At 36.6% G+C, this 25,689-nt stretch overlaps 1 protein-coding gene across 2 annotated transcripts in view; it reads left to right on the top strand.

The window, feature by feature from the left end:
- LOC145676209 (frequenin-2-like) overlaps nt 1-25,689 on the top strand; it is a 102,565-nt gene that overhangs the window by 30,618 nt on the left and 46,258 nt on the right. Inside the window, exon 3 of one of the 2 annotated variants that reach the window (XM_081747132.1) lies at nt 1,178-1,226. In XM_081747132.1, coding sequence (XP_081603258.1) covers nt 1,178-1,226 — 49 coding nt within the window. Of the gene's footprint in view, nt 1-1,160; nt 1,227-25,689 lie in introns of both variants that reach the window. The other variant, XM_081747133.1, reaches the window with a different exon arrangement.

Here is a 25,689-nt window from a genome sequence, read left to right as displayed (position 1 = left end):
CATAATTCAACCTTTGGATGTATTTTTTAGACAATACAAAACATATTGGCGCACCATATGTGATTATACAATAAAGGGCGAACATTTCCATTCAAAACTGCATGACAGAGATACTACTGTCACTCTGCATTCCCTTGTGTACAATCAATTTCAGTCTCCTCGCTTCACAGGAATGATTCAATATGCATTTTGTAAATCAGGATATATTGATGATCCGATCGAATGGTTCGAGGTTCCGAAAAAGTAAGCTTTCAATATTCCCGGCATTAACTTTTGTGATATTTGTGGCGTTTCATTTTTTATTACGTGCTCATGGTGCTCTGCAAAATTCTGTTTTGACCATTTTATGAATACCGAGAACTTGCATTTATCGCATTGCCGTAACTTTGTCCTGTAAGAATGTTATCTCTGGATTATTTCAATGTTGAAAAATTCGTTGTTTGTAGCAGATGACAAATAACTATAGTGACAGTGTACGTAACTCCAGAGATAGCATTCTTACAGGACAAAGTTACGGCAATGCGATAAATGCAAGTTCTCGGCATTCATAAAATGGTCAAAACAGAATTTTGCAGAGCACCATGAGCACCTAATAAAAAATGAAACGGTTGTAAGTTGTAAACCGTTCTAGACATGGACAAACTAATTAGTGTATGAGATTAGGTGGAAGAAAATCATTATTGTTTGATACCTTACATCGCCCTCTTTCCATTTAAAAAAGTTGACGTCGATGCAACATGGTGGATTTCAAGATGGCGGCCATGGTCTGGAATGCCATAAAAATATCCCTCCTAACTCGATTTACTTAGTTGAAGTCATAACTATTGTTCCTCCATCTATTTCGAAAAAATATCGGTCTTGCAACTATCAAATTATATTGTAGATGGCTTTCCCACATTCATGTTTCTATTTTGTTTTCCCATATTTCTAGTGCTCATTAGCAGCTAAAATTTTTGTCAATATATTATATTCAACCCTACTCTAGGACAGTACTTGTTTCCTTTTGCTAACTCAACGGCGAAGTGGTGAGGTCTAGTTTTAAGTTCTCGGAGTAAATTGCAACGCTAAGCAAATAAGATACTTATGCGTGATAAATTAATATTATTTTAAGAAATCTGTATTTTCAAATGAAATTTCTGAATATAATAATTTGCCAACAGTATTTAATTTTTCTTAGGTACAAAGGATTTAGAAGAGATTGCCCTAGTGGAAAACTCAATGAGCAGGTAAGTCCTTCACTTTTATTTCAAAGATATATTTATGAATATTTCATCCATTCTGAAATCTGCAAGATTTAAGAGTTGAGAATATTTGATTGATCTTTCAATTGGGTTCAATTTACCAAACGATTATGTGAGGAGCTGTTAATTAGTTTATGATAGTCACAAAAGTTTCGTCTGTGCTATATGCTTGGTTTCTGTTCGAATCATTTTATTTTCCGAATTATTTTACTATAATAATTATATTTTGTCACGGGTAGTAATAATTCCTAATACTTAGCAATTGCAAATCCACTATGTTCAGTAGGACAATGTAATATTTAACAAGCTTTATTGCCATCCAACATGAAACGAAATACCATTTGAACGCACTGGTTTACTTTTGATGCACCACTAGTAAGAATTGTTGAGAATTGATGATTCTTTTACTAATTTCTTTCTTATTGTCCCCTAAAACGTTTTCTCTCGGCGACATGAAAATATTTCATTTGGCATAGATTAAATTCAAAGGGGTCCAGTAGTAATTGTAGAAAATTGACAGTTCTTTCACGGTTTGCGTATAAATGCGGCTTCACGATGTGCGGCTTAAAAACTACAGTATAAAATACACAAACCAACTTCTACTAGGTGTCCTCTAGAATCACGAATTCTATATAACCGAGTCAGGGCAGGGCTGGGTCAGCGATGGTGAGTATGAGCGCAAAGGGGAATGGTGAAAAAAGTGGGTTTCGGCAATGATATGAGTTTAAATAGCACTTGTAATGGTTTCATTCTAGTAACGCTCCAGATGTAAAAATAAAATACAAGTTCTGTACACTGTTCAGAAATATACCACTAGTAGAAAATAGCATCTAATAGTCATCTTTCATATGCACTCACTATTTTATCCATCGTAAAGCACTTGTAGTGATTTTACACTAGTAACTCTACACGTGTAAACTTAAAATTTAGCGGTATTACTTTGTATTTAATTCTGTCTCTTGCAGAAGTTTGTTCTTTACAAACATGTCTTTTCATATAAAATATTGAATTTTATCGGTAAATTTTCCAAAATGTGGTTCGCAAAAATTACACTAGCACCCAATAACACTGAGTATTAAATGAAAATCATATGTTACTTACACAAATAAAATTACAAGTATTTATTCCACGTTAAACAGAACATAGTCTAGTGACTTAGTAATGTGAACACAGAATATAAATTACAAACATTTGCTTCACGAACATAGCTTGCTTTTTAGCTATAATGTTTTATGTTTTAGAATCAATTCACGAAACTTTATATATTTTTCCACACTAGATACTTCTAGGGTGCAGATCAATAATAGGTCTACTAATATACAATGATTACTTATATCCCGCCTTTGTGCAAGATAGGCTCTTAGTATCATCAGAAATGATATTTTATAATATTCGTCATATTGTCAGTGCAGATTTACTTCATGGGCGCCTGAATCGTTATAGCTGCAAATAAGTGTTTTCGTGATTGGCAACATACACAATACATATACAGGGTGGCCTAAAAGTAGGTATACAGTACCGTACCGATAAGCTTATTGCATTTTATAGAATTTCTTACTGTTATCCACCAGGTAGACTTAGGTCCTTTATTATTCGTTCTTAATACCTTTTTTATACCTTAAGCTTGGAACAGCAGAAGCAAATAAACCCACAAACTAGAATGTTATACTTCATCAATGCAGGGGGTATACTTACTTTTGGCCCATCCTATATATATATAAAGAGAGAGAGAGAGGTTAGCAGACAGGAATCTGTGCAAGAATAAAATGTTAATACAAAGGTGCATATGTCAAATCGTGTGGTAATGTTTCTAAAATCAGGGGAGTCTCTGTTGGGGTAACTTAAGAAACTTAAATGATAACAAAGGTTAATTTTACTTGAGTTTAACGAAGCCCTAAATATTGAAAAAACTCTGAGAAGAAACACTTTGCTATAATTAATATCCATTTCCCAGCTACACGAGCCCATTAATAAGTCAGTGAGACGGTTTCCGGATGCTGCCACACAAAAGGAATGGTAAGTAGTTGTTTGAAACTAAAGCGAAATACAAAATTGCATATGCGAAAACGAACGGTGCAATCTTCGAAAACAGTAGCGCCTCGTAAATTGGGTGAGACCGTCTTTAAGATGTCATTTAGAAACAGGGATCGATATTGCTTGAGTTGAAAGAAGCGCTAAATATTGAATCACTTTCACAGTCAATAGTTCATGAAGTTGGTACCGTATGAACTTCTACAGACGTTTAGTTTGTGCGCAAAATCAAAATGATGACATAATATTTGCAATGCTGGAACGAAACGAAACAGGAAACATTTGGTCGAAAGGGAGGAAAAAGGCTAATTTAGTGCTGTCATGATGGTTAAACAAAACATGGAGTCAGAAACCTATTCGAAACCAGAGTTGGCGTGGGTCAATGAAAACTTGACCCACCACCCACCGTGACCCACGACCCACTGACCCACCACCTACCATGACCCATGACCCACCGTGACCCACCACCCACGGTGACCCACCACCCACCATGAACATCTATCATCCACTGTGACCTACTCTGACTCACCAAAATCCATCGTCATCAACTCTGAACACGATCCACGGCCTCTTCTTTACTGACCAAAGAGTTTACACTTGTAATAAAACAAGACTGTGAAATTGTCACTAATCGAAGTTTGAATTTCTAGTCAATCGCTCAAGCACCACTCTGCTACAATAACGGTGGATCTGACCTTTACGATATAAAATGGTAAAGTGTTTGTCAGTGAGGAAATTGAAACAGTTCGAGGTGGGGAGAAATTAGTGTGAGCCTAAAATATACTTGTACTAAGAGAGTATTCTTGCAAGTATTAATTTCTGAACGCATTCCACAAGAAACTTCTATTTGCAGGAAAATACCCCTGTACAATATGGAAAAGGTTGTGGTTTCTCAGTTCACAGTATTTTTCTCACAAAAGACTTGAAAAATCAGTTGTTCATAGGGTATAAAGGTGCTCGGGTACCCTATGTGAGAGCATCTCCATAAAGTATGCTCATAATTGTAATTTGTGTAATCACTAAAACACCACCTTAAATTTAAGTTACAAATATGCATAATTGCAATTATTATGAATATTTATTCAAAGTAGTTGACCTAAAGCAAAGAAGAGAGTTATTAAAAAGTAGATACAAAGTTGAATAACACAAATAAGCCATTAGTAATACAAGTATACATTTTCCGTAACTCGTAATTTTCCACCTTAAAACAAATCTGCAATCGGATTTATTTCCTGTTGGTAACTTTTTGGCGGTAAATCATCCGCAGTGGAATGATGTCCATCCTTCAGCCAAGAAATAACTAGCTCGTCTATTTTGAGCTTGTCTAGCGGTGGGCCATTAACATTGATGAGCAACAAGTTAGACATTGTTTGAGCACAATCTATTTCTAATATCAGTCATCTGTAAATTCATAAGGGGAAATCCCCGTTCGCACTCTGTCGTTTAAATTGATAATATATCTACCCGATTTCTGCAACTTCTCATCGACAATCTACTTGTTAGACTTAAGTCTGATAACGATTTTTCTTGGTCAGTTTTGAAATACTCAGCAAGAAGTATTATCTCTATCACCATACATCTTTTCCATATCGACCATGTCAGTTGGCAATGTCGACCCATGTAGAACAGGAACTTCATCTACCACGCCTTTGATAGGGAATCTTGTGAATAAATTATCAATTAAAGCCTGATAAACTGATTATTTCTTATTTGTTATAAATTTAATTTTTGTAATTACACATGAAGGTTTGATACCATTACCAAGTTCCCTCCCCCGTCTAGAAAGCGAAAGAGGTTTCTGGAACGTATTCAGAGGTGAATGGGAATTTCCCTGCTTCTTCAACTTCAATTACCACACTGCTGTTTGCCATGTACCAAATTACGATGAATTTCAATTAAATTATCATAATATAATTATTTCCTTGTTGAATTATCAATAGTTTTCAGTGGAAAAAAGGATGAAATTTCAAAGTTCCAAATCAAAGTAAGTAGACCAACGTAAAGGGGAAAAAAGGGTAAAATTTTCCATACAATTATGCGTACAATCCAAACTTCAAATTTCCGTGTAATTAAGCTCACAGTACAAATTTTGTGCCTATTTTTCTCACAACTTTATGGGTTGATTCCCTGTGCTGTGAGCGCTCCATATAATAAACATGAACTTCAACAATTATTATAGCAGAAAGCAATGGATATATGAAGCCAAGCACTGTATTTTTTTGTTTCTGATTTTTTTCTGAAATAACATCGATCGTTTTCGATCCTTTTTACAAACCAACTCACTACCAATTTTCCATATATAGAAAGTGCCTCCCCCCACACACATAAAAGAGAATTTAAAAAAATGCTAGGACACATTCTGTTTATTTTCAATAAAGAGTTAATACACTGAATTTCAGTTCCGTAAGTTTAACGGCTTGCGAGATACTCATCTTTTTTCCCGCAAAAATTCGGATCCTCACTACCTCCTTAGGATATTATGCATTATAATAAAAGCAATATAACATCCCAATTTGGATTAAGGCCTAACTATATACCAAAAGTAATTTCATTTGACTTTGCAATTTGACCGTGATGATCAGGCACACATAGTTACATTCAATTTTTTATAAATAATTTATATATTACAGTAATTCAAAAATGTATTTTTTCCAGTAGTTAGCTCTAAAAACCCACAGGTCTCGAAAGCCAAGTTGTAGTGTAAGTCCTATTGCTATTATTACTATTAAAAATATCAATATCCAAAAGTGAACGGTTTTCTTTTCACTTGGTTAGATATACTCACCTCAGGTAAGTAGACAGAAACAAGTGGAAAAGAAAGGGAAATGAAGGTCTTGAAAGTAAAACGAAGACAAATTTAGCAGTCTTCAGAAAATACTCTCTACAATGCAGTGAGCAGAGAGGGTCGGTAGATCATACTGAGTCGGTGGGTCGCAGTGGGTCACGGTGGGTGGTGGGTCACAGTGGGTCATGGTGGGTGATGGGTCGCAGTGGGTCACGGTGGGTGGTGGGTCACAGTGGGTCATGGTGGGTGGTGGGTCACATGCTGTTGAGCCACGACCCACTGACCCACTCAGAAAACTTGACCCACCGACCCACTCCAACTCTGTTCGAAACAGCGGCAAAGCTCCCTACAGAACATGCTTTTGGATTTGTGAGGGATTTTATATGGGATATAGAGAAAGTAAGCCGAGCATCGACTTCATTTTCGGCTCTGGATTATGTTTCGCTTAAACTCTGATTTTGTATGGAAAAGGCGTCGGAAGAAGTTCGTCAGGGCGAGGTTTCAAGATGCCGCCCCTGGATTTGCCCCGTATGACCTAGAATCCTATAGGACAAATATTAAATATGATAATCGTCTGCTCAGTTCGGTCCCAGGCCTGCCTGTACTCGACGAGTTTGCTCTCCTGGGTTTTCTGAAAGTTTTCTCTATTTAATGCCTAGAGATTGCCTTAATAGTGGCTGCAAAATTTAAACCCTGGACGCTTTCGTCCCTCATCCCTCTCTCGTTACTTTTTAGTTTCCTGCTTCATCCCAAAACTCGTCATTCTGTGAATTTCTGTTTAATTTCATAAATTCTGCTAACTTTTAGCAGCCGACGCTGTCTCCGAATTTACTCTTGTCACACGCATACAACAGCAACGGCCCTCTTCATTTGGGCCGTTACTTTTCATTATACTCTCTTCCCTAAAACTTCAACTTCTGTACAAATCTATTGTTATGCTATGAACGTAGTTCAATATTCGGACTTCTTTCAACTAAAGCAAAATAGGTCGCTGTTTCGAAAGGACATTTTGAGACACCCGTTCCCAAATAAAGGTACGGCGGGAGCTCATGTGGTTCGGATTCCACGTTAATCAGTAGGTCCACGTCTCATATAGCCTCGCTGCTGAACGGGACGTTAAACCCAAAATCAACTCAACCAAATAAAGGTATTCCTCAAACGGCACTGTTTTCAAAAAAATTGCACTGTTTCTTACAGCGTATGTAGTTATACGCATCGCTTTAGCAGTGCTGGATTTACGTACAAGATAAACAAACTAAAGCTTAGGGAGCCCCAACGCACTTGGGAGCCCCAAAAATTAAAAAAAATGAATGCGCATTTCCAAAATGTAAGAAAATAAATAAACAAAGTAAAATCTACATATAGCAACAGTGCTTACTTTGTGTAGGCCCCTAAGATGCAAGTAATGGGGTCCTATAATTCCTTGATATACAGGCCTTATCAGACATAAATAATGTCAGGAGTTTACATTATTAGTGAACAATATTATAAGATACAGTAACGTTTTGAACCGTGTTTGTGTAGATGTTTTTGCCTCTTCTGAGGGTTTGTTGCCGTTATTGTTAGAAATCACGCACAGAGGTCAGATCTTAAGTGAAGAGGTACACGTTGGAATCATTGCGCGTCATAATGTGGGTTTTTCTATTCTTCAAGCATATTTCAAACTGAAATAGACTCCATCTACTTTTGGTGATTCCATCAAGCGTTTTCAGCGAAGACGAAAGAACATAGACAAAAATCAAACTGGAAGGTCTCGTATTACGTCACGTACGAAAAATCGTACTATTGTGTTGTTTAGCAAAAGAAATTTGAGACTTACTGCAGCGGAACTCCAATCAGAATTTAATCGTAGTCACCCCACAAACATCGACAATTGAGAGTAGCTGCACTCTGGGTAAGAGTTGCTGTGCCGAAACCATCGCAAGTTCAGTGGAAACAAGCAACAGAGGCTCCAATAGACCCTGAAGAACAAAAATTGGACAACAAAGCAGTAAAAACGCGTATTATGAACTGGTAGTCAAAATTTCAAGTTTTTGGGCAACGACATCCAGTTTATGTTCAAAGATCTTTTACAGAAAACATGCGTCCTAACTGTGCAACCCCGATTATTAAACATGGAGGAAATTCTGTAATACTTTCGAGGTGTTTCGCAAATTCTGGGGTGGGTTGGATTCACAGAATATAAGGAAATATGGACAAAAATGGTTATCACTTCATTTTAAGCAGCCATACTATTTCCTTAGAACTTGATTTGATTGGTCGCAGAATCACTTTTCTACAAGATACTGATCTGAAGGACACGTCCAAACTTTGTTCTAATTATTTTAAGAAGAAACAAGCCAAAGGAGGTACTTGTATCATGGAATGGCCTCCTCAGTCTCCAGATCGTAATCCCGTCGAACTCCTCTGGTAAGAGCTTCGCAGAAGTGAACGAAAAGACAGTCCAACATCTGCTGATGATGTGTTTGATATTCTGCAGAACGGTTGGAATAATAATTCATATGAAAATTTTCAAAAACTTGAAAGTCACATGCCCCGATTGGTGAAACGAGTGATAGCGGCGAAGGGCGGTTTCTTTGACAAGAAGAACATTTAAAGAATTCACCAATTTCCTTTGCTAGATAACGTTATTATGTTATTCTGATGATAAAACTATCACTGTGTTCCTAAACTACCAAGTATCTTGTCCAAAATTGCACCGTATTACAAGCCAAACTTAATATTTCCATCTTCTTTGGTCTGTCCGAAAACTTTTGACCGGCAGTGTATATATATAAATGGATTATGGATGAATGTATGTTCCACCATAACCATGGAATGCTTGGAGTAATTCTGACCAAAATTGATACACATAGAGCCTGGGAAACAGTACTTGAAAGAAAAACCCTAGACACATGCAGGAGGAGTAGGAGAATGCAGCATATGTATAAAAATGATGGAAAATGACAGATTATTGTTTTGAATCCGTAGTTTCCAAAGTTCCTAAGATGAATAATGACACTGCCAATGCCGTTGAAGTCCAAGATCAGATCTCATTAGGACACTTAGGAGGAACGGTATCATGTAAAGTAACAATGTGAAACGTGAAATTTGTCCTTTGATTGAAAAATCTGTTTTCGTCTGCAATTAGTTTCTTAGTTTGATGTATGGTTTTCACGAAAAACACCATCTTTGTACATTACGTGTATTAAGTAAGAAACAATTCTAAACTCGTTTAGAGATTTCTCCCCAGTGTTTGATAAGAGTGATATCCCTATCAGTTTATCATTGTTGTAAAAGTAAACGTTATGCGGAATTATGTGGTGAAAAATTTGTTACAAAACAATCACCATGTTGGGACCGCTGATAAAGAAGCGCTGCCATGTGTTTTGTGCTATACAACATGAATGTTGTGCTCTGCAATTGCAGGTATTTTTAAAGTGTTAACGTTTGTGCTGAGTTTCTTCTAGGAGGCGTGTATGGAAAGAAGACTGTTGTCAGCGTCTCAGAATGTCCCGTCAGTGTAAGAATAACCATGATTCATTTTGTTGTGTGTACGCTGAACTGATGTTGAAGAGTATCGAGGTCTGTAAGGAAAGATGTAGTGTTTGGTGGGAAACGACCAGAGGGGTGTGAGGGTTCATCTTGCATAATTATGTGTGAACCTGAAATTACATTAATTCAATTTCCGGTCACGGTTAGGTGTCAACATTAATGATAGGTAGCACAGGCGTCATTTAGGGGGGAAGGAGGGGGCAATTTATCCCCTCAAGCGAAGTGTGAAATGACGCCCATGCTAGGTAGGGCAATTGTGTCTAATTTTGCATCATCTCTTATCTCGCAGTACCCCATAAAATGAAATAATACAAGCTTCAAAAAATATTGCGAAAGAATTTTTTATCACTGATAATTGAAGAGAGGTATGTTTCTATTTATAGACATATTTTAGTGGTTACTTGGCACCAGATAATAGGAATTTTAAAGAAAATCGCATGTAACTTACAAACATAATGATTTAGAACAGTGTATTTTAAACATATAATAGCTACATATATAACAAAAACATTAGGTCAAGTTCTTTAATATACATTTAGTATGACTATAGTTATTAAAATATAAACTTTGGTGCAAAGTTATCCCATAGGTGAGAATACTTTGCACAACATACAAAAAAGTATGTCAAACATACGAATATAACGTTTCTGTGCAATCTTTTCCGTTCAGTATTCAATATTCATTTCACTTTCTACACAAAACTGCATGCAGTCTACAAATATTGATATTAGAATGATGGTACTGGTATCATACTTACTATGAATTTACGATATCTGTAAAGAAAATTATATATTTTATGGTACCGGCACAGGAACTACATTTTAATAGTTTAGCATATGCCCCACAAAAATGCCAACTAAGGAAAAAAATCCCCGTGAACTGATTTGCCTTGTTTGCTCCTTATATCCGAGATTATCATTCCAAACGTAATCAGTGGAATATTTACGGGCTTTGGGACTTTCAGGCTGAAGACAACCCAAATTGCATGATTTATTTTGTTTGTTTGTTTGTTTGTTTAAATCTAATGTTAATAATTCCTATGGGTATAAGCTTCAAACCCCCTTCCTCAAAAAGTGTAGTCATTTCTAAAAAAGCGAAGCCTTTTTAAGTGAAGTCCCTCTCAAACTATTTTTTTGGATCCGCCACTGTTCGAATTTATTTTCCAACAAGAAATTCATTCCGGCATCTACCTAAATAGGAAAATTATCTAAATTTAGAATGCAGGAGGTTCCAGTAGTAATAATTCCCTATTTAAGGGGTGTTTTGAACCGATGTAAAGTGATCCCAATTAGAGGCTGAAAGTGCCTTTTCCCATGTTTACTTTTTCATAACTTTAAAACGTTTCACACTTCAATTTCAACTATTGCTTCAAAGTCGCATTATACATAGTAGTATCCTACGAAACTGACTTAACTTTGACGGAAATTCTTGTAGTGATGTGTTCAAAATTTAGTCGCCCTTTACAATGACTGCTTTCCATACCTCTACAACAACAAACCCTCCGGGTAATTAGAACTGATGTTAACATTATAGCCAAAATATAGTTAGATGTTCTATCTTACAGTGGCAGTTGAAACTTTCTCTTTACAGTTCACAGTTTTACCAGCAGTGTACTGTGAAGCTCTTTTTATATTTTGTGCAAAGTAACCCCCTCTTACGTTATATAAAGGCATGTCTATGTGAATGTGGGGGAGAAATTAGAACTATTGCAATGTCATTCTCAAAATTTTCGTAGCCATATTTGAAAGCCAGATACAGGCATAATGACGTTTTATAAGCGCCTGTACAAGTTATAACAACATCAGATAAGAGACCTCTTTCACTGGTGCCGTTGTCAAGCAACACATACCATTCTTAATTTTTTGTTGTGGAAATGAAAACTCCATGAACGATTGTAATCATTTAAAATTATTACTCACAGTAAGACATTTTAAATCTTTTTCTAGTTAATGATATAACGTACAGCGGTGGACGCTTCTAAATGGTACACCTTAGCCGTAAATCTCCATATGGCTGTACCATTTAGAAGTGTCCACCGCTGTACAAGCTTCTGTCCTGCCGGAAGGCTCTTCCGGAAGCACTTCTGTACACTAGCCGCCCTCAATGGAAAGAATGTGAGTTTGTCCTTCTGGAAGGACGGAAGCGTTCCAGCAACACACTTTTTAAAATATACACAATAAAAGAGTAGGTTTAGTGTTTCCCAGTTATCACCGAAATTCTCTCTACTCCACACGTGATTGGTGTTTGCTGCATCAAAATAGGGAGAGTAAATATATACACGATCACTTTTTGAAAACATCCGGCCATTATTGAACTAACCGTCGTATCAACATTATTCTTTTTTTGCGATAAAACATGAGTTCATACTCTTTCTGTCAGGAGAACTTTCCGTCCCACTGAACTTACACAAAGTACTATTAATTTAGAGATAAACATGGTAGGACTTTTAGGACAGTACACTATATCTATAAAGAAGTCTTTGACCAGTTAAGGACTGCATTGAAACAAATGCAGAGTATGAGTATTAAATCTGTCATATATGTGCTTTCTTGTGGAGAAGAAACAAACTTGTGAACCAAAGGTTTAAGAACAACTCAATTATTAATATAAACTTCGCAGAAGATTATTCATTTATATCATCATAAAAGGAATACGAAAAACGTTTTGAATCGAAGAAATATAACATACAACTTTGAAGCGGAGGCACAGAAACCTAACGTAACCAGAATAAAGACGAATCGCATACCGCATAGTGATCGCGGTTCAGTGGTCAAGGCGCTTGACCAGTAACGTTAAGGTTCTTTTTTCGAATCCACCTCGGGCAATTTTTTTTTTTACTTTAGGAGTTTTGATGGCGATTGATCGGCGATGACATACGTTTTATTATATTCAGTTGAATACTCGGATGCTTTAATAATTGAACTATCAAATCCTCAGGAATAATAATAGAAATAATAATAAAAACTAATAATAATTATTATTATCTCGTAGAAGATTAAAAGCTAGGAGCTAATTATCGCTCAGGCCATACCATTACAAATAGAAACGTGACAATTGGAAAGAATATTTCGGTTTCGTTTAATGGTGCCCACAAGAAGAGGAATTCCTCCTCTCGTTTCTAAAACAAACAAAATAGCATGAGAATTAACATTTTACATTCGAGACGGGACAAGGCTAACTCAAATTATCGTCTCGCTTTGGAGATGAGAATCGAGACGAGACGAAAAGTATCGTAAACATTTCTTATGTTTCCTCGATTCTCGAAATAGTGTATGTCCATTCTTTAAGTAACAAATTGCTCTGTAGACTGATTCTTATAGACTACTAGCAGCGTTCACCCCGCTTCGCTGCGGTCACCCCGGAACGCAATAAACTTTGTTACTTAGATAATTTTTACTTTTTCGCTTTCAAGTGATATGATAAAAACCATAGAAGATTGCAGTAAATGTTAACATTATATCGCCTGTCATTTATGTTAACCCGCCCCGCTTCGCTGCGGTCACCCCGGAACGCAATAAACCTTGTTACTTAGATAATTTTTACTTTTTCGCTTTCAATGCAGTAAATGTTAACATTATATCGCCTGTCATTTATGTTAACCCGCCGAGTGACACGGTCATGCGGGTTGCATATAAATACGTTTATTTTTACCTATGATGAACTAACAAAGGATTTGTACGTTATGGACACTTGAATGGTCAATTATCTCAAGACACTGGTAATTAAAAATTAAAGTGATATGATAAAAACCATCTAGGGTCCAAATCCTAATAACCCCCCAAAAATGAAAGAAATTGGTTCAGCCGTATTAGCGTGATGAGGGAACAAAGGATTTGTACGTTCTCTTTTATATATAAGATTGTGTTACTTTGTATTTCAGAGCTCATTGAATTATGCTCTGTGTAGGTTGTTTTTGTAGCAAACCTTGTATAATTATCTGCATATCTTAAAAATTAGTTTAATTATCTGCAAACTTGAGCGACAGGGACACGAACACAGATACCTCGAGGACTTTAAATATTTCGTAGGCTCTCCCACAGGGAATCGAAACGGTGACCCCGCCTACTAAACTACCTGATGAATGGGGCACCTGGTTCTTTCGAAAGGCAAGTAAGCTTGAGATGGACAGCATCGTGCTCGTGGATTTCTCGGGACACTCCCACCTTCTCATTCCACCAATTCGTACATCATAATTCTCTTGGTTTAATCACAGTCTTCCTCGACCTAACAGACATAATCGTCGGACATTAAATGTAAAGATTACATTTTCAAGCTGTAAACCCAAACCAATCCGAACGAAAAACCGTTATATTTTCTTTTGCTCATTAACGTGTTTCACAAAAAATATAGAGAAAAAAACACGTGGAAACGTAATTCCATTCAAAAGTGAAACAGCAGACTCAATATCTTGATCTAGAACGAAACCATTACATATCGTTTGGAACTTTTCCAAAATACATACGGATATTCTCAAAAGTGGCAATATAGTGTCTGTTTTCAAACAAAACTGAACCAAATTACGCTTCGTTATCTGAAATAAACGGACACATTGTTTCAAGCTTAAACCGAACCCAAACCAGTTAACCGAGTCGTGAGTCAATTAAAACTTGACCCTCCACCCACCGTGACCCATAACCCAGAATGACCCACTACCCACCATAAATCACTGGCCAAAAATACATCGTCATCCAACTCTGACACATGATCCACGGCTTCTTCTCTACCGACTAAAGAGTTTAAACTTATAATAAAACGAGGTTGTGAAATTCTAACTAATCGGAGTTAGAATTTTTATGGTCAATCGCTCAAGGACCGCTCTGTTACAATAACGATGGATCAGAGCTTTACGATATAAAATGGTAAAGTGTTTGTCATGGGTAAAATTAAATTACCATTAAGAATTTCAATTGAATTAGCATAGTCTAATTATTTCCTTGTTGAATTATCAATACTTTTTAGTGGAAAAGCGGCTGAAAATTATTAAAGTCCGAAATCAAGGTAAGTAAGTTGGTTCCAAAGGAAAGTAAGGCATGATAGAGAACATCGTGCTCGTGGGTTTTCTTGGGACCTCCCGTAAATGTGACTGAAACGTGTCCCACAGTTTTGGAGTTACGAGCCTTTTAAAGTTCATTTCTTCTTTTCGGCAGCCTATAACTCCGAAAGGAAGCATTTGTGCACCCAGGTTGGTCTATACTTTTTGTGTTATATTGGTGTGAGGAATCACTCCCCAAACGTTGTCTTTGTTGTTTTGAAACACTCTATATATATTCTAGGATTTCGTCGACCCCTTGACTTGGCTACTCCATCTTTCCTTTCATCCACTTATAGCTGTATGCATTTGATCACTTCTCTTCTTCGCCAGGATATCATCAGGATTCAGAAGCTGAGATAAATGATTGTATCTCCCAGTGGATATCGTGCGGCGGACTCCATCAACCTGATTTTGACAAGAGAAATTTTCAATCTTCATGGGACACTCCTCTTATAGACTACAGATTATCTTCTATTCCTCAGTCCTCCACCAATCCTGAAGATAATGCACGTCTTCTTGCTACTTCTTCCCCTGAAGCAGGTGCCTGGTTACAAGCTATCCCATCTTCATCCCTAGGACTGCATGTTCCTGACGAAAGTTTTCGAATCGCTTGTGCGCTACATTTGGGAGCAGATGTCTGTGAACAACACCAGTGCCCAGCTTGCAGAAGTTTAGTGGATAAGAAAGGTATACATGGCCTATCAGGTGGTCACAGTGCCGGCAGATACTCTCGACACTCCACTGTTAACGATCTCATTATGAGAGCCCTCAACTCGTCTGGAACGCCTTCCGTGAGACGAGCAAATGGCAAGAGAGCTGACGGAATGTTTTTGGTGCCTTGGAAACGACTGAAGGCTTTAATATGGGATTTCACTAGTACCGATACCCTAGCAAACTCTAATCTTTCTTCATCTTCGACAAAAGCTGGGACGGTTCAAACTCCCAGATAATATGAAAAGAGACGAAAATATAATAACATCTTGGACAAATACCACTTCGTCACCATAGCCATTGAAACTTGTGGCTCCTGGGGTCAGGAAGCTCTAAACTTCATTAACGAAGTTGGATACCGCATAACTCTTAACACAGGCGAAACACGAGCTTCATTCTATCTTAAACAAAGAATAAGTATAGCTGTGCAAAGAGGGAACGTAGCAGCGATGCTAGGAACTCTCCCCCTGGGAAAAGCTTTGGACAAAATCTTCCTTTTGTAATCACTCTTCTCTCACCGAACGCTTGCAATTGCTAGTAGACGAAGAATCAACCATTTTCACATATTTAAAATATTTAAAATGTAATTGGCCCTAGGACCGTTCCCGTCCGTAGGAATGTTATATTGTATATATGTAGGGTGTTAATGAACTATATCGACAAATTGTAAGAGGTGATTTCTCACATAAAAATAAGATAAAAAGTTCATATGAACCTATGGGCCAAAAGTCCATAGTACCAGAGCTAGGGCTGTTCAAAATCGCTTATAAGCTAAATTTCAATAGGTCCTGTTTCGAATTCCAGAAACTGTTGATGGTGGTCCTTATCAGCATAAAGGAAGTCACGCGTACACAATCCAAAAATGCATATTACATCAATTTTCAATGGGTGTACAGAGTATTACGTGCAGGGTATAATTCTCAAATATCCTCTCAATAGAGTTTTCAGATATACCTTGATTTCAAACAGGGTCCAAAGTAGGCAGGGGTAAGCCTTGACAACAATCGACATCCAGTGCTTCGGAGGGAAGTCGTAAGTGTTAGGAACCTGAAGCTCCATGTTTTTTGTGTTCGGAATAACGTGTGATGTGATGCATTTCGTCACGGTATATTTAACGTTTTCTTCACTTATAAGCGTAAAAGAAAAATATCGCAGCATGCTTTTTTCCTAGTATGAGAGACCATAGTGTTGACGATTCTTAACACTTCCGACTTCGCGCCAAAGGATTCCGTGTTACGACTGCCAAGGCATAGAGGTTGCCTACTTTGGACCAATCATAATGTCAGAGCATATCTCAAAATGGTTTATGGCATGTCTGGGAATTTCACCCTGCAGGAAATATTCATCACATCCATTGAACATTAATGAAATATGCATTTTTGAATTGTGTAGGCATGACTTCCTTTACGCTGATAAGAACAGCCACTCCACGATTTCTCGAATTCGAAATAGGGCCTCTTAAATTTTTTTTTTCGCGATTTTGGACAGCCATAGATCTGAAACAATGCAATTTTTCCCACAGTTCCATAGGAACTTTCTGACACTTTGATGCGAGGAATCACCTCTTACAGTTTGTCGGTGTAGTTCTTATATATATATATATATATATGGATGTAAAGAGCGGACTATAGCGGACTATAGGGGCATTTGATTTCACGGGACAATAGTAACATCAACTACAATCTAGGTACTAGACGTGCTCCACCATAGTTAAAGTGGGTCAGTGGGTCGGTGGGTCAAGTGGGTCGAATTTTCTGAGTGGGGCAGTGGGTCGTGGATTAACAGCATGTGACCAACTGCGACCCACCACCCACCATGGCCCAGTGCGAACCATCAACCACTGTACCCACTGCGACCCACCAACAACCATGATCCACTCTGACCCACCGACCAACTCTGCTCACTGAATTGTAGACAGCTTCTTCTGAACAGCATATTTTTCTTCACCCTTGACCCTAGCCATAGAAACTAAAACACATTTCTAATTGGTTGCAGTTTGCGATTGTCCAAACCTTCTGGTGTATGTATTGTGTATTATAGTAGTAATAGAAGAAAATTTTCACTTTGATGGAATTGAAGAACATTGAAGAGGAAGTTGACGTTAAATTTATATCATGGCAGTCAAGGTGGAACAAAACGAGCCCCGCGGGTCTTCTAACCCATTGCTACTACCACTACTACCACTACTACTTATACAGTGGATTTGTATAGCAAAACTGCACACGTAAGGTAAGTAAATAACTTTTATGAGTATTATTTTTTTATATAAAAATAAAAAATCCTTGGCCCGGGTGTTTGAACCCACATCAAAAGCAATTATAATTACTAGCTCATTGCGCTAGTACGCTCCATTACCAACACCACCAGTAACAGCCATTTGATTTCTGCTATATTTATGGTACGTGGAGAGAAACTAATAACTCCAACTAACCAGAACCGCGTATTTAGCTCCTATGAGTAAGGTCGAGCGTGATTTAAAAATATGTTTCTGAACATTGGTCAATTTGTCTACGTTTTACTTTCAAGGCCTCAATTTCTGTTTTTCATTTGTGTTTGTTTACATGGCTGAGATGAGTAAGTGAAAAAATAAAACTTGAGGCATTTTTGGATATTGATATTTGTAATTGTAATAATTGTGTCTCGAAAGCAAGGACTACTTGGCTTTCGAGACATACAGCCTGTGAGTTTTTAGACGAACTAACTACTAGAAAAATACATGTTTGAATCACTGTAATATATACATTATTATATAAAAATTAAAATAACTATGTACGCCTAGTCATCACGGCCAAATGGCTCTGAAATGAATTGAGTTTGGTATATAGTTAGGCCATAATCCAAACTGGTATGTTACCATATTGGTTTCATTATAATAATTTCCTAAGGGATAGTGGGGATACGAATTTTCGCGAAACAAATTGAGTATCTCACAAACCGTTCAACTTACTGAGCTGAAATTCAGTATATTAACTCTTTATTGAAAATGAACAGAACGTCTTCTAGCGTTTTTTAAACTTCTTCTTTATAGGGAGGTGCGGCATTTTCTATATATGGTAAATGGGCAGTGGGTTACTTTGTAAAAGTAATCGAAAACAATCGATATTACTCGTAGTTGAGAAACAATGCAATGCTTCGCATCATATATTCATATATGTTTACCATGCGCTTTATAATAATTGTTGAAGCTTGTTTATTTTATGGAGCACTTAGAGCACATGGTAATCAAATCATGAAGTTGTGAGAAAATAGACATAAAATTTGTAATGTAAGTTCCTGTACGTTGGTCTACTTACCTTGATTTGGGACCTTAAAAATTTCATCCGTTTCTCCACTGAGAAGTATCGATAATTCGACAAGAGAATTATTAGACCATGATAATTGAAATTCATCAAATTTTACCCATGACAAACACGTTACCATTTTATATCGTAAAGGTCAGATTCATCGTTATTGTAACAGAGCGGTGCTTGAGCGATTGACCATAGAAATTCTAACTCCGATTAGTTAGAATTTCACAACATCGTTTTATTATAAGTGTAAACTCTTTAGTCGGTAGAGAAGAGGCCGTGGATCATGTGTCAGAGTTGATGACGATGTGTTTTGGTGGATCGGTGGTTCATGGTGGGTCAAGTTTTAATTGACTCACGACTCGGTTAACTGGTTTGGGTTCGGTTTAAGCTTGAAAAAATGTGTCCGTTTATTTCAGAAAACGAAGCGTAATTTGGTTCAGTTTTGTTTGAAAACAGACACTATATTGCCACTTTTGAGAATATCCGTATGCATTTTGGAAAAGTCCCAAATGATATGTAATGGTTTCGTTGTAGGTCAAGGTATTGAGTCTGCTGTTTCACTTTTGAATGGAATTACATTTCCACGTGTTTTTTTCTCTATATTTTTTTTGTGAAACACGTTAATGATCAAAAGAAAATATAACGGTTTTTGATTCGGATTGGTTTGGGTTTACAGCTTGAAAATGTAATCTTTACATTTAATGTCCGACGATTATGCCTGTTAGGTTGAGGAAGACTGTGATTAAACCAAGATAATTATGGTGTACGAATTGGTGGAATGAGAAGGTGGGAGTGTCCCGAGAAAATCCACGAGCACGATGCTGTCCATCTCAAGCTTACTTTCCTTGGGAAGAACCAGGTGCCCCATTTATCAGGTAGTTTAGTAGGCAGGGTCTCAGTTTCGGTTCCCTGTGGGAGAGCCTATGAAATATTAAAAGTCCTCGAGGTATCTGTGTTCGTGTCCCTGTCGCTCAAGTTTGCTGGAAATAACTATAAAACGAGAATAACCGAATAAAATAGAGGTAAGTTATGGTGAATCAGGAAAAAGAATAGTCTGATGCTCCAGGTTCATTCGAATTACTCTTAAGACCACCTTCTCCTTCATATTCTTGCGTGTTTGTAACTTTTTTTTTATTTTACGTTTGAATTCTCTGAACTAGTATTTTATCACGACCGAAATCAGTGTTTCATCGTTAATAAAATATTAGAATCCTAAACGTGTGCAATTTGCTACAAAGCAGGTTTTGAAAAAAATAGTTTTTTTTTTAAAAAAAAAGAACAAAACGTGTTTATAACATAACAAGGTGTTTCAAATTTTTTAAAACATGTTTTGAAACACACATGTTTTAAACATTTTAACAGTTTAAAATATGATTTTCAACATTTCAAAATCGTGTAATGTAAAGATTATCGCGTAAGTGTTAAAATTTATTAAGACTTTTTTGCTCTTGCAACCGATCTTTTCATCTATTTTATTCTCGTTAAGACTACAATGTGTTGGGTACAGAATATTTCAGTATAGATTAGTAATTATTAACTTATTTCATATCACGTCCATCTTTTATTACACCCTCTTGCCAGTGACTCTGATAAGTATTTTGTTGGTTATAATAAGCTTTTAAGGTAGATTTTAAAATCTACCTACTACAGAGATTTCAGACAATCTACCAACATACATGGCAAGACAAAAGTACTCACCGTCCTTCTGTGTTGAGAATGGTTTGAGGGAGAATGACGAAACTTGGAAGTGACCTGACACATCAGATGGTGCTATGAAGCATCATGGCTAAAATATTTGCTTAGTATTCGAAATTTCAAACGCAAATGGTGTCATGTTACATGTTTTAAGCCTAGAATTTTACCAGAAATGCGGTTGAGCGGTTATTTTAGCCCTAAAGCAAGTCATTTCGAGTTACTGCTTCTGAAACCTTTGTACTTATGCCTTTAGGGGCTGAGCTAGCATTTCGTGGAGGCGGGTGAGATTTTTGTTGCAAAAGTTGGTTACTATTTCAGAACACTGATGCTAATAAAATTATTTTAAAATAATAAGTTTTCGGAAAGTAATGTTTGAAGCACAGTTCATGTTGTGCTAACTTTAAAATATTTTCTTCAAGTCTATGTAATTGATTATTTTTTGAGTCAATAATTTATTGAAGAAAGATAATATTTGGGTCGTTCATAGCACAATGAATCCAAATCCATTTTCAATAAAGTTCAGTTTTGCTCAGCAAATGAATTCTATTTCAAAACCTAATTCTAGGCAGTAAAGAGTCCAAAATAAATGTAACTAGAACCATGCGAAAGAGCATGGGATAGTTTCATATGACAGCCGCTAGACAGGGGCGTCAGTAGAACAGGAGGGCAACTGCCTCCATCTCCATCCCGAATTTCAGATTTTAAGGGCACTAAGCAGTTTCATAAATCTTTTGATAAGCAAAGTCTAACAGAACAAGCTTGAGGTCTTTACACCGAATAAATACGAGGAACATACAGATGATTAAAACTAATAGTTGCTTAGGCCCAATTTCCAGAATTTTAAGCACGCCCGAAACTCGAAAGTAAAGCCACTTTTGGAATCCTTGAAAAAAAAAAGAAAAACCAAGAGAACAATATAGGCCTATAGCTGCTTTGATCAATGGAAATGGATTATAACTTATCAAAATCCTTATTTATTCGGTGTAAGGACTTCAAACTTTTTATGTTGGACTTTGCTCAGCAATAGCTTTCTAAATCTGCATTACTGCCCAAAAAATCTGAAATTCAGGGTAGGGGACGGATGACCTCTTAACGAACGCCCCCTGTCTAGCGGCAATCATATAAAATCCTTGATTTCATCTTGTCATGTAGTTTTCTTTCTTTCATCTCGGATTCGTGGCTGTGAGAATATGACGCTTTCCGTCGGTGTATTCTTTTGGACTCGTCCTACATTTATTTAACGTAATTATGCATCATTGACTATGGCATTCGGAGCTTGACTTGTTACTCATTCCGACTCTGCAGTATACACAATATGTTAATATCTTAAACTTATGAGCAAGCAGGGCGGGGAATTACCCCTCCTCCCCATTCCATCAACGTCCTTGTCTAGCGGTTGTCCCATGAAACTCTAGTCCATACACATTCACGTGGTTTTTGTTTCATTTATTTCGTACCCTACCCTACGAAGATACATTGTTTGGTGAGCAAAAGTGAACCTTTCTCAAAATGGAATTTGATCATTTGTGCTCTGAATGCCCCATATCTAAAGATATTTTATAAAAACTGAGTTGGAGCCAAATATATCCTGCAACCCAAGTTTGTTCGAAACGCATAAGATTAGTTTGATTGATTACAGTCTTGCATCAGTAGCAAGGCTATATGAGACAGGGCGTTTTGTTTAAAGTGGGATCGGAACCTCTAATTTTGAAAATTTACGTCGGATCCCAGTCAAAATCTATACTGCAAATTCCGACGTCTCGTGCCTCTATCCTCAAAATTTAATGTTAAAAGACCGAAAATTGCGCTCTGAAGCGTGGTGCATACGTACAGGCAGATGAATAAATTGAGATGAAATTGTCCCAGACACTGATGTTCGGCACTAATGTTACGATAAGTATCATATTTTAATGGTTAGTTACGCGGGCGACTGTCATAACCTTGCGCCTTCTCGACTAGTACAAGCTATGCCAAGTTGAAAGGTTTTTAAGAAAATTTAGAACTGAGGTGGGGAAGAGTGACGAAATAAAATTTTCATAATTTAATGAAAAAGATATTGTTGATACAAAATTAATTCTTACCTGAAGTTTCCAGTTGCATCTCAACCACATTACTGACGTTAGAATCATCGGATCAACACTTTTACAATTTGTTTGGGTTTCCAGTTTCTTCACAGCATTGAATTGTTCATAATGATTCTTCATTCTTTGAACTAAACCAACCATATCTTTCTTACACATTTTGCGAGCTCGTATGAACGTTTTCTTATCTGATGGAGTTTGAGTTACTCTAATAAATTTGCACCAAATAATGTTTTTTTTTCTACCCGTAAAACTCATGTTAAACGATTCCAAGTTTTATGGAGACTGAGAACCAACATGTACTGTATCAACGAATGCGTGCTATATTTTAATTTCAGAACCTCAATTTAGAAAATAACCTTTTGTTTGTTTTCTGAATACAACACAAAAATTTGTTTCCGCGATAATTATTTTATGTATTTTTTAATATCAGTTCTACAAGTAGTCTAGCCTTCGACTACGACACTTTCTCCCAAGTTAACTGAGATCACTTAAAAAATAGAACATAAGTTAAAAATAAGAGGAAAAGAGACTAAATTAATTGTAGATCACTACATTGACCTGCTGTAGTCACGGGAAATCAAAACATTCACATGAGAAGAAAATAGTCTTCTGAATGGGGAGTACTTTTTGACAATTTTCTTGCTCTGGCAGATTTTTTTTACAAAATTAAAGTAAAATACAATAAATACATGTTTAAATCAAGTCTTAAAAATATACATGTTTAAAACAAAATGTTTAAAACGTATATAAAATTTGTTTTAAACAAAATGAATTGTTTAAAACAAGTTTTAATCATTTGTTTTAAACAAACCAACCCTGCTACATAAACGAGTGTTTCTTGACTGTTACTTAAAACAGCAGTCTTAGGGTAGTGGCTTGAACATTCGTTTTGTAATTTAGGGGACCGCGGATCGATTCTCTGTGAGGAAATTAAGAGAAATTTATCATTTACAGTGTTGATATTTCTGACGTATATTAACATAAAAAATAGTCAATTTCTCTCGTTCTTACAAGTTAGAGTTGAAACGACTTCTTGCACAGAGGAAATACTGACAACATGACGTCACACTCTACAATCTCGATTCGTACTCTCTGCAAACTTAGCGTGTTTAGCAAACAATTCATGAATACATAAAGTATGAGTCATAAATGTGCCTGAAACGTTATTGTTTCATTATGGAATTGCTTCTAAGATCTTCCACTCTTACTAGAAATAATAAATACAAAGTAACAAAATAGCGTATAAGATTCAGTCTACAGAGCAATTGTTACTTAAAGAATGGACATACACTATTTCGAAAATCGAGAAAAGATAAGAAATGTTTACGATACTTTTCGTCTCGTCTCAATTCTCATCTCCAAAGAGAGACGAAAATTTTGAGTTTGCCTTGACCTGTCTCGAATGTAAAATGTTAATTCTCATGTTATTTTGTTTGTTTTAGAAACGAGATGAGAAATTTCTCTTCTCGTGGGCACCATTAAACGAAACCGAAATATTCTTTCGAAATGTCACGTTTCTGTTTGTAATGGTATGGCCTGAGCGATAATTAGCTCCTAGCTTTTAATCTTCTACGAGATAATAATAATTATTATTAGTTTTTATTATTATTTCTATTATTATTTTTGAAGATTTGATAGTTCAATTATTGAAGCATCCGAGTATTCAACTGAATATAATAAAACGTATGTAATCGCCGATCAATCGCCATCAAAAATCCTAAAGTAAAAAAAAATGCCCGAGGTGGATTCGAAAAAAGAACCTTCACATTACTGGTCAAGCGTCTTGACCACTGAACCGCGATCACTACGCGGTATGCGATTCGTCTTTATTCTGGTTACGTTAGGTTTCTTTGCCTCCACTTCAAAGTTGTATGTTGTATTCGATTCAAAACGTTTTTCGTATTTCTTTTATGATGATATAAGTGAATAATCTTCTGCGAAGTTTATATTAATAATTGAGTTGTTCTTAAACCTTTGATTCACAAGTTTGTTTCTTCTCCACAAGAAACCACAGATATGACAGATTTAATTCTCATACTCTGCATTTGTTTCAATACAGTCGTCATTAACTGGTCAAAGACTTATGTCCGCCACAATACATTGTAAGGTTGAAGAAGAGGGTGTGGTCTGGGGAAACCAGGTGGTGAACATTGATGTAGACTAGACCAGTTTTCAAACACTTTTCAAATTTGTAGTACGCATCTTATACTTTCTTTACATTAGTTAATTTAAAGGACAAATTAAAAGTTAAGTTCCAGTTATGCTTATTTAATAAGTAATACAAATATATAATGTAGAAAATATCCAGGTATTCACATAACAAACTCATTGTTAACTTAATTATACTTATATATACGAGGGACCTTCGGAAAGTAATCTCCAATGGGTTAAGAAAGAAATACCAAAGTAAATAAGAATTTATTATATACATCTGAAAACTATTTCTTTGCTTTGTTTTTCGATATAGTTTCCATAAACATTCAAGCGGTTATCATATCACAGCACTAGCTTAGAAATTTCATGAGTATAAAAATCTCAAGCCTGTGCGTTGAGGCAGTCTGTGACCGCATCTTTCAGCTCCTCATCATTACCAACGCGCTGAGATCAAAGTCACGACTTCATATGCATGAAGATATTATAATCACTGGGTTATCTCCGGATTCATGTACTTTATCCAGTTTTCGTCACCGGTTACGATTCTGTTTAGCCAATTGTTCTTCTTCATCATAACGGTTGAGAAAGTACACTGCAGGGGCCATTCGTTGAGTTTTGTGGTGCTGAGAAAGAATTTTGGACACTCATCGCGCACAGTACTTCCAGTAATCTAACCTCTATGCCACTACGTCATATAACGAAGTCGTGGAAATTTGTCCGGAAGCTCCGACATTGTGAAATGTCGATTTTCACGAAATTTTCCATCAATTTTGTGAACGAGTTCATGAACGTTTGTTCGTCCACTTTCAAATGAACGAACCCCTTCACTCATCACAATTTGTCCATACATGGCAAAAAGTTTCCGATGAATAGGTGCTGCCGAATATTGTTTTGCCGTAGGAAACCACATAACAGCTCGCGCCACGTTCTTGGCGACGTTTTCTATTGCAGCACACATTTTGAGATGCCACAAAACTGGAACTATTGATCCGACAACCTTCACTCTACCAAGGCTAAATAGAAACTGATCTACCGCTCAAGCTGCCTTCACCTCTTCACGCACAGTGCCCAATCGGAGGTTACTTTCTGAACGCGCCTATAAAATGGTAGCATGTACCGCAAAATTAATAAC

This window comes from Thermobia domestica, chromosome 18, assembly GCF_964235325.1.
Source record: "Thermobia domestica chromosome 18, izTheDome1.hap1.1, whole genome shotgun sequence".
Classification (NCBI taxonomy): Eukaryota; Metazoa; Arthropoda; class Insecta; order Zygentoma; family Lepismatidae; genus Thermobia; species Thermobia domestica.
The sequence above is the reverse complement of the archived record's forward strand: the minus strand, read 5'-3'. Positions and strand labels throughout refer to the sequence as shown.